This window comes from Nanorana parkeri, unplaced genomic scaffold (assembly GCF_000935625.1).
Source record: "Nanorana parkeri isolate BGI_ZX_2015 unplaced genomic scaffold, ASM93562v1 scaffold199, whole genome shotgun sequence".
Taxonomy (NCBI): domain Eukaryota; kingdom Metazoa; phylum Chordata; class Amphibia; order Anura; family Dicroglossidae; genus Nanorana; species Nanorana parkeri.
Window position 1 is genome coordinate 1409060 of NW_017306467.1, and position 10570 is coordinate 1419629.

The 10570-nt window shown below is 38.9% G+C and overlaps 1 protein-coding gene across 1 annotated transcript; it reads left to right on the forward strand.

Annotated features, from left to right (window-relative positions):
- The first annotated feature begins 494 nt into the window (after window positions 1-494).
- On the forward strand, window positions 495-4182 carry LIF (leukemia inhibitory factor). Its single transcript, XM_018555507.1, has 3 exons — window positions 495-555; window positions 1275-1462; window positions 3634-4182. Exons 1-3 carry the CDS (start codon window positions 540-542, stop codon window positions 4087-4089), a joined length of 660 nt encoding a protein of 219 aa, XP_018411009.1. The 5' UTR covers window positions 495-539; the 3' UTR covers window positions 4090-4182.
- The last annotated feature ends 6388 nt before the right edge of the window (window positions 4183-10570 follow it).

The window sequence follows — 10570 nt, forward strand, 5'->3', positions numbered from 1 at the left end:
AGATGTTAACAAAACAGAATGCAAATAATATGCTGTTAAAAAAAGTCAAAACAGTTTTATAGCAAGAGAAACACTATAAGTGAATATGTGCTATAGCTGTAAAAGTACACTCAAATCTACTTGTTACCACCATACAACTTTCACTTACATACTTAAATCTTTCTGAGAATCTGAAAATGTACTAAGTCAAACATTTTTTGTTAAAACAGACGCAGTGTGACTCAGCTGCCCCCCTTCAATACTTTCCCATCAGGGATTTTCCAGTTCAAAAATGAGGTAACCCAATGGAAATACTAGACTTAACTGAGTAGTGCATGTTCAAAGAAAAAAAAAAAAAAAAAACTATGAATGAATAATGAAATTCTCTGCTCACTTCCTGTACTTACTGATTGGCTGAAAAGGGGAAGGAGAGCCTTGAATTGTTTAGCTTTTTTTCTGTTAATTCTCTGCTATATAAGCCATGGTTATAAATATGAGAAAGAAACCCTCCTGAAACCAGCTATATTCCACAGTCTGCCCAGGGGAGGCTTCAACAGATTATGCAGCTTTTGGCAGGTAACTCATGTTCCGCACATTTAAAAAGACTGATTTGCTATGCTGCTTTAGTTGCTGTAAGAAACTGGCATACCACACATTTTTTAGAGTGCTTTAAGATATGTAATTATAAACAGACTGGCATGTTGTACATATTTTTCTTTCAGAGAGATTTGTGAGCTGTTATATAGTTTGTAGACTGATCGGATTCAGTAAATGAGAAGTTAACTTTTCCTGTACAAGTATGTTAGCAAGCTCTCATAGGCAAGCCCAGGCACATGACGGAATCAGCTCCTCACATATTCACTGCAGACACGTGTGGTACTAACAAAGTGATTTAGCCACTGTCAATACTGTGCCTTTACCATTAGATATCTATTTAGCATTTGTCAATAGCCTTTTAATGTATTTCATACCATATAAATGTTGATGTTCAAAATGAGCTTTGTCAAATGATGTATGCAAGATGGGAAAGTGTTTCCCTATGCAAATTAGAAATTAGAAGCTTAGTTTTTGACAATTCATATACAGTCTGCTTAATTTTACTGATAAAAGTAGTTAAAAGTACCTTTCTGCCACTTCAGAACAAAGCAAAATCTATCTCTGTAAGTGAATAAAGGAAACGTTACGCTAAAAGTTTTCTTACCACACAGCAGAGATGTTACAGCTCTCATTTGTCACAGGGATAAAAGCAGGCTACTCAACAGCGTAATGTGAAACATATGTTTTCTCCTGAACAGTGATTGTGCAACTACTGATTTTCCAGCGATGGGCTCTGCTATTGGGAAGAGCGAAGCCATTGGATGCTGTAAGCCCGCTCTGCGCACATGTCAACGAATGCAATAACAACTTGACTGCCATCATGGAACAGATCCAATCACAGATAAAACAAATGCACATGGAAGCTGAGACACTCTTTCACACTTATGTAAGTTAACTATATTATGAAATCTCTTTCTAGTGGGGAAAAAAACATTGTTCTGTCATGAAAATGATTAGGGGGAAGTTGTCAGATTCCTGCAGTTATGCATGTTGCATCACCAGGTCTGAGACTTGGATCATTTCCTGGTGTCAGACAATAGGGTGTGTGATGTCTGAAGACTTTTTGACAGCCTATGAAATGCTGACAGAAACTGTTAGGGAGTTAGCTGACAGAATAGAATGATTTCTAGGAAGGAAGGATGATATCTCTACACCCAGGGTTCTGCCGGTTGTGGGAGGCTGTTAGATTTTAGAAACAATATAACGTATCAGCAATATTATATAGGAAGAGGGGTATAGCTAAAGCAATATCTCAAAGTGTTCTTTCTGTAAAAACTATAACATGTACTAACCACAGGTCTTCCATGTAACCCGAGGAAGCTATGCAAAATGATTTTTATGAGGCTGCATGATTTTCATGAGACATTATGTTGAAATTCATGAGACAGAAATGTCCAGTAAAAGGTCATAATGCAATAAGTGCTCTCTTCTGCCTCTTCTATATCCATGAAAAAACAAAATATTCTAAATACTTTTATAAGGCTGGAAAACACTAACGGATATTAAAACTAATAAAATAAATGTCCTTTTTAACAGTGAAAACTGTTTTTTAGAGAACTAGTCTGACTAGGCCTTAAAATACCTATTTACATACAGTATACCACGATCAACACCACCTCCTAAAAAGGCCAAACACATTGACAGTTTTAGTCAAGTATAGCTCACAGACTATGAAAAAAGTCAAGCTGTTAACATACTGGATGTACTGTAATCTAGACAATATCCAAACATAACATTTTAAGATGAGTGATACCATTGGACTGCTTGCTATATGGGGGGCAATGATGCCCTACTGTGATTTATAAAGACATTAAAATTTAAAGTATATCCACAGCTAGTTTCAGTTTTGGAGTAGGGAAGAGCTAAAACCGCTGACAGATTTTATTTTTTGATCATTGTATCATCGAAGAGTTTTTCTTTAACTTCCTGTCCTGTGCACAAAGGTAGACGTGAGAGTAATTCTCCCCAAAGTGAGGAAAATCCCCTCTTTGACAGTTGTCACTCACTGGAAGATTTCTCTATATTCCTGTTCTGGTGACAACTCAACATTTTGGACATTTCCTCACTTTCAGTGACAGTGACCCCCAGGACAAATAAAGAGGGATAATCTCGACTGCAGGGGTGCACACAGCAACAACAAAAAATCGACACAGGTTCTAGCCCCTTATCACTCTATCCAAAACTAAAAATACGTTTAGGCTTTAGATACACTTTAATGAGTTTAGTGATTATATAAAAGCATACGACCGCAGACTGAGTGCCTTTAAACAGGTGACAGAGCACTAAGCTTACCTTTGATAACTCTATCGACTAATGTAGGGAGAGGCATAGACTTTGCCATAATGCATAAGATGTGTAGTTCAACTGATGGTTTTCTCAGCTGAATCTCCTGCTTTCAGCTGAACTTCTCTGTGACCCTAGCATACCCATTGTAATAAATAGGTCATCACAAACTGGATGAAAAATGCTGTACAAAATGATGTTCTAAACTTGACTTTCCTGCGTTAGAATGTCAGATTCATACATAATCTGACATTCTAACGCAGGAAAGTCAAGTTTAGAACATAATTTTGTACAGCATTTTTCATCCAGTTTGTGATGACCTATTTATTATAATTGGTACGCTAGGGTCACAGAGAAGTTCAGTGACTACATAAAAGCAAAGGCTGTAAGTTATTATATGGATGAGGACCTAAACCTTTAAAAGAGTTACCTTCTTCTTGATAACATGTACATTTAACATAAAAGAAAGCTAGCTAATGTTGTATATTGGTTAATTTATCAGGGTGTGTTTATTTGACAGTTGTTTTATCATGTATTCTAAGATTCTAAATGGGGAAAAGTTCAAAAAGTGACTTTACTTCAACTTGAACTGCAGCAGAGTATATTCAGGTCTCCTATCCAACAAGACAGATCTGTGCAACTCTTATGACTGGATAAACAGCTCCCATATATGTATTTTATCTGTGTATTTGGCTGTTTTCTGAGTTCAGCTATAAGAAAAACAAACAGTCATGTGGTATAAATGACTAAACCTTACATTTTATTTTTGTACAGAAACATCAAAACTTAAAAAGCCTGGATGTCAACAGTCTGTGTAATCCGGACTCCCTTGATCTTCCTAAATTCAATGTAACGGATACAAGTGAAGAAGAAAAATTTGTTGAACTGTATAAGATCTTTCAGTATATGAAGGCTGCTATAGGAAACATCATGCAGCATCAGAGGACATTGAATCCCAATAGCAAGAGCTTGCAATTGCTAAACACAAGCAAGGCCGAGATAACAGCTATTATTTCCAACCTGTCTTGTATTCTTTGTCGGAGGTATCATATAACAGAAGTGATTGTACATTATGGAATGAGCTTTCCATCCACAACATTTCAAAGGAAAACAATGGGATGTAAGGTGCTTAAGAAATACAAACATTTTCTTTCACAAGCAGAAAACATCACAGGTGGCTGGTTTAAAACAGCAGGCAATGTTCAAGATCCGTTTACAAACTACAGGTGAAGTGGCCACAAAGCTGTCCCTGCAAAAAAGAGTAAATACCTCTCCAAAAAGACAAGCAGAGGACAAAAGCTGCCCCTTGAGATCTGGTTGGGCAATAATCAAAAAGCAGCAGGAGAGGTGCAGAAAGCAAAGTGACCTCACCCAGTTTTCATGACACCAGCAATTAGAGGCAGCAGTGCTCTAGATCTCACACTGCAGCTATACAGCTATGAGGCTGGAGGCACATTCACATGCCAGGATTTGCACTGCTATTAAATGAACCTAACTATGCTCACAATCCATTCTCCGGTAAAGAAACTACTTTTCTGCAAATATGGGGCCTCACATATATTTGCAAATATATGCAACAAAAACCTCTGTGTCTGTTACATTTATTAACCACACCTTGCAGAGGTGCCTTGACGCGGCAGTGTGGCTTCACATATATTTGCAAATATATGCAACGCAAAACTTTAGCTTCCCAGTATTACATATTTAATTTAGTGTTACATGAAAAGAGAACATTGAACCAAACTGATTTTTGAAAGTGAATGGAGCTCCAATTGCCAAACAACAAAAGTGACCCTGTCACTGTGTAAAATTCTGGATGATTTTTTTGCAGATCAATTCATTGATAGCTGGCCTGTGTATAAGGTATTTATGATTCACAGCAGGTCTAAATTTATGTTATAAAGTCAAATCCACCAATAAGTAATATTTTACTTATAGGTGGGGGTCTGGTGAGCGGAACCATCCACTGTCCTCTTATGATTCTGTGAGACTCCATTAGTGAGATCTCCATGCCTTAGTTCCCAGCTTCTACCCATGCCCGCCATGGCGTTACATTCCTCCTCCTAGAAATTCTGAAAGACTGAACCCGTTCCCCCCGCCACGCCCCCTCCTCACAAAAACCATGGCAGGTGTGCAGACTTGGGAACTCAGGCACAAAATTCTCACTACCAGTGTCTCACTTTTAGAAATAAAAGAAGCCATTAGCAAAGTTACCTTTCCAGCATATCTCCAGTCACTAAAATGTTCACTATTGGTGGACCTTTGAATGGGCCAAAGAGTATAAAGTGTTACTATAAATGAGGAAGGAATGATTTAATAGATTTGTGTTTAAGGTCAATCTTTATTTATTATCGAGTTTATTTATTTATTTATGTTAAGTTACACAGCTGTTAAACGAACCCCATAGGTTCATGTTTGGTGCATCTTTTCTGTTTGAAAAGTACAGTATTCTGTGTCTTACAGAAGAAAAAGCACAGATTAATTTATTTATTTAATATATTTAGTTATTTATTTTGTTAAAATGTGTTTTTTTTAATATATATATCTTATGTATATACATGTACCCTCAAACTGTAGAACAGTTTTTTTTCCCCATAAAGGTCATTTTCATTTCACTGATAATGTCTAGGCAATTAAAAGGATGAAATCCAGAAAAACTAATTCTGTCTACATTCCATTTCACTGATGTATTTCCCTGGTGATGATTTACAGTTATTTATGCCTCATCTAAGAGCAAAGAATTCATTGAAATCAGAACCTCCTAAAATTACGATACCCTGACATATGCACTGGTCTGAGGCCATTACCCCCCTGTTTTTTTAACAGTACTTTGGGTCTAGATATCTAGAAATAGGGCTGAAGTTCAGATAGAACTGTTGTAGGGTACAAATAGTAGAATAATTTCATGTGTTTCTAAGCTAAATTAAACTTGATCAATCCATGTATTTTGTCTTCCCTTTCCCTGACTAAGCAAAACAAAATCCACTATTTGAAATTCCACTTGCATCTCCAATATACGAGCTCTATCATGTGTGAATGGTTAACCCTTTACCAGCCAAGTAAACGATATGGTAGAGGGATGCATATTTGTTACTCCACAAAGGGGTAAGAATGGTTGTTTAAAATTTACTGTAAATTGAAACTCCTTAAGGGCAGGTTCACACCATTTTCCGGACCAGATCTGGTCTGGAAAATGGTGTGAACCTGCCCGCAGTTCCAGTGCATTCCAGACCAGACAAAATGTGACACCCAGTATTTTTCTGGTCTGGTCTGGAACGGACTACGCTGGTGTGAACAGAGGCCCGAAATAGCATAGGGATCTGGTTTGGAGATGATCTGGATGTGGTGTGAATGGGCCCTTAAAGAGAAACTATAAGTTTATGGAGTTTTCTAGATAGTTTTAGATAGTTAAATAGTGTGTTAAAGCACACTGCCTTAAAAAAAAAAATCACAAAAGATGTGACCTGCAAATTAACTTAAAACTCTCAGATAGGATACACAGGCTATATTTGCTTTCTTCAAAAATTAAATAGTAAACAGAATAAAAACTTCAAACATATGCTGACTGAAAATATTCTAAAGTTTCCATTTAAAATAAATGTGTAGCAAAATATAAATATAATAAGACTGAAGTCCAGTTAAATACACATCATCACATCCATTAACTAATATTAACAAAACATGCTGCCTCATTATTCTATGCATATGATAAAAGAGATGCCTATCTTTTGCAGTGGTCACTAGTAAATGTTTATTGACATTTAACCTCAATTGAGTACAGAGTGTCTGACATGGGGCACAGTACTATGCTCCATATATGCCTCGTTTGCTTCTTTTCTAAATATGTACAGTCATGTATGGCACTGCTGACTTTAAAGCAACATCATTTGTTTGTATTTTTTGCTTAGCTTTATTGTAATTTGGATGGCCAAACTGGCACATTATCATTAAACAAAAATCAGCAAAGCTCAGCAAAATAAACAAAATATGTACTCAAAACATTGAGACACGTGACTTCAATCATACCTCACATATACTGGTGATATTGGCTATTTCAGCAAAATTATAAACAGCAATATGTCTGCAGAAACAATTTATCAGTGGAATGGAATACACATGTATTGAATGTTGTACTGCTTTTTTGTATATATGTGGGATCATTAATAATATTTATATATTTATTTTTGTACTTTTACAATAAATATTTATTTTTAAGGTATTTCTGGTATCATTGTTTTGTTAATATGAGAATATAAGCTTGCAGAAGCGTTTTACATTTCTGATTTGAAAATGGAGATTTTATTGTGCACATAGTTAAACAAGTAAAGATATTCATATTACATGATAAACATATGCTAAGTGTCCACATTCACCAAAATACACCAGAATACACTGGTAAGAACAATGTTCATTTTGGTGGCAGTGCAACACCATACATTTCAGCACACAGGCTGCATCAAACATAGAGCAGGACATGCCCTTGATACATTCTGTGTTCAGGAACTTCTGTAAGCTTCCTAAAAAAAAACCTGCACTACTGCCCATGTACTGACAACCAAAAGAACATGCAAGCCACACAGGCATGTGCTAAAGTCTTCACATTAGTATAAACTATAAGCCTGCTGTGACGAGGATGTTAGTACTGTGACAGCCATGGTCACAGTAACATTTCCAGAAGATGGACACACTGACTTCCAGTTGGCACTCATGTGCTGCAAGAAAACTAGTTTGTCATTTAAATCTGCTTCTCCTCTGTCAATTACACACCCTCAGATGAATGTTTATCAGCCTGTCTACATATCCCACCAACAGTCCAAGTTTTTTAATTAAAGAAGAACTATGAGGTGAGTGCTTTTCACTCACCTCATAGTTCTAGCTGACCTGTGACAATGAGACTGTCACAGGTCGGCTCAGTAGATCGGGAGGTGAGCGAACACATACCGGCGTTCGCTCACCTCTCGATCCTGTCACGGCTCTGTGCCGTGACAGGGGAGGGGCTGGATTCCCCCCTCCCCGCTCTGATCCGCCAGCGCTGACTGGCGGAACGGACGGGGGAGGGGGCAGGTACAGCTGGCTCTGCCTCTAGATAGGCAGAGCCAGCTGTCAGTCACGCAGCTGACCGGATCCCGGAATAATTGTCGGGATCTGCTTCAGCTGCGGCGTCTCAGTATACCGTGAGTTACAGCTCGCGGTATACTGAGCCTAGGGTGACGGGAGGACGCTAGTTTGTGTCCTCCCGTTGCCCTTAGGAGAACTATGGGGAAAAGCCTTAACCCCATAGTTCTCTTTTAACTTCACACATATACACACGTTACAATTTGCAGGCAACAAATGGACAGTCATTACAATACTTGGACAACAAACAATTGTGACAATAGGCAGATAAACACAGTGACAATAGTTATAATATCTGAAGCCAGTCTGCCTCCCCATCCCTTAATCCACAGGTGCGCCCACAATTTTTTGTGTTAAGATCAACTTTTCAAATGACAAGCTCAATGAGATCTACCAACGAAAAAAAAAACACCTGTATTTGAAAAACAAACACATTAAAATGCTTACTGGCACTACTGCATTTACAGTATCTTCCTATTGAATAAACCTAATAATATGAATACAGATGTTCAATATTAACAATGAACTCAAAATGCCCACAACACAAATGATTTAAAGTGCATTCAGAAAGTATTCAGACCCCCTTCACTTTTTTCAATGTTGTTATGCTTGCAGCATTTTTGCAGATTGCACTGGACTGGAACGCAGGCACTTATGTTCCACGCGTTCAGGTGCAGGCGATCGCACTGCGGGAGGGGTGTGTGGCTGTGGTACCATAGACTTAAGTTGACTTAATGACTGTGGTACCATTGACCTGTATGTTGACAATAGAACCTACTTGCTTCCAGAACCTTCTGGCTCTTCAGGCGCGCTGGTGTATCTGACACTGAAGGTGGGAAGGTGTGGTCCCAATGTGCCTGATGCTGCAGACTGGGGGGAGCGGGTCATATGTGTCCAAAGCTGCGGGTGGGGAGGGCCAGGCAAATGTGTTGGACGCTGAAGACAGGGAGGAGCGGCCGAATGTCTCTGCGTCCAGGAGGCAAAGTTTATTGGATGCTGAAGATGGAGGGGCGGGCCGAATGTCTCTGTGGATGGATAGAGGCAGCAAAGTTTATTGACTGCTGCAGACAGGGAGGGGAGGGCCAAATGTGTCAAATGCTTTCGCGTCCGACACATTCGGGCGCACAAACACAGTGGGTCAGAGTACAGGACAGGGAGTCGACCTGTGATCTACCGGCGTTAGCTTTGTGAATGACTGGGAGCTCACGATCGACCTTATGAGCACCCTGCCTTAATCACTCTAACTTTTATACTGGCCTACAAGAAGCAAACAAGCATGGATCCCTATCTTTCTCTGAGGATGTGTGTGGTCAGAAAAAGGAGCTGGAGCCAGAGAGAGAACAGCTTACACTTCTCCTAACTCTATACTTTGCAGTGCTGGCTCACTGCTTCAGCTGCTGGCTGACACAAGTAATAATACTGCTGTCACTAATACTGACATTGCACAAGTAGGAGAGCTGGAGAGAACTCCTGGCACCTTGGAGAGATGGTTATCCAACTGCCAGAGAGTGCCCAGGTTGGTTGTTCTATGTACACTGCAAGCTTAGACCATAACAAATGCATACATGAGTGTATATGTTAGCAGATTAGTAAGGGGAGTGTGTTCATTGGGTGTATGTACCAATGGTCTTCATAGTAATTTCTCTCTGCATTTGTAAATGAGTTCCTACGTCTCTACGTCTGTTTAGTAAGAGAATATCACCAGCCTTATCACTGCATTCAATAATGATATCACTAGATGTTTATAGATCTTGTAGCCTCCTCTGTATTCCAATAGTTAAATTGCCCACCTTGCACTGAGATCAGTCAGCTAAAGGCAGGTTAACCAAAACAGCTTCAAGTCACTGATAAAAGCAGCATTAACTTTTATTTAGTCATCTACCTAGTCAGACTAGGTAGATCACAGAAAGGGGACTTCAATCAACCATCATTTGGCACAATTGCTTCATCAGATAATTTCTGCAATCATGTTTTCCAATAAACTGAGAGGTCCAAAATATTACTGTACTACATTTTGTTTATCGGTCATCCCTTTGTCATCTTTCTCTCCCTCCAAACTGGTATGCCAAATTCTAGTTAGGGCCCTAGACAAGAGCACACAGAGTGCATAGGGGAAATTACAAGCCCTTATTCAATAGTGTGAGAAGATGTCACTTGTATATTTGCTTGAGGGGCCCCCTGGTATGTGTGTGGATCTTGGTCCCCTTATGTGCAGATGCTTCTGCCCTATTACCCTGCCCTCACATTCTCTTTTTAAAATAAACACTTATACCTTTTTACCATCTACTTGTTGAGGGTCTTGTTCTGTTTTTTGACCACCTCTTTAATTTCCAATAGTTTACTTACACCTAAACCAAGCACATGCCATACCTGTGGATGTAACAGCTGCCTTTGACTTATTAGGGCTATGCAGCATTCCACAAGATCTCGTCAGGAGGATAGTGACATCATCCCAATCTAGGCACCAGGCAAAGGTAAGTATATTAACTAACCCCCTCCAAAAAGGTTTTTATTTACATTTAGTACAGCGTTTTACCAAGAGGGAAAGGGCCCTAAGTAAATATATGCTATTACAGTGGAAGATCAGCTCTGAGAA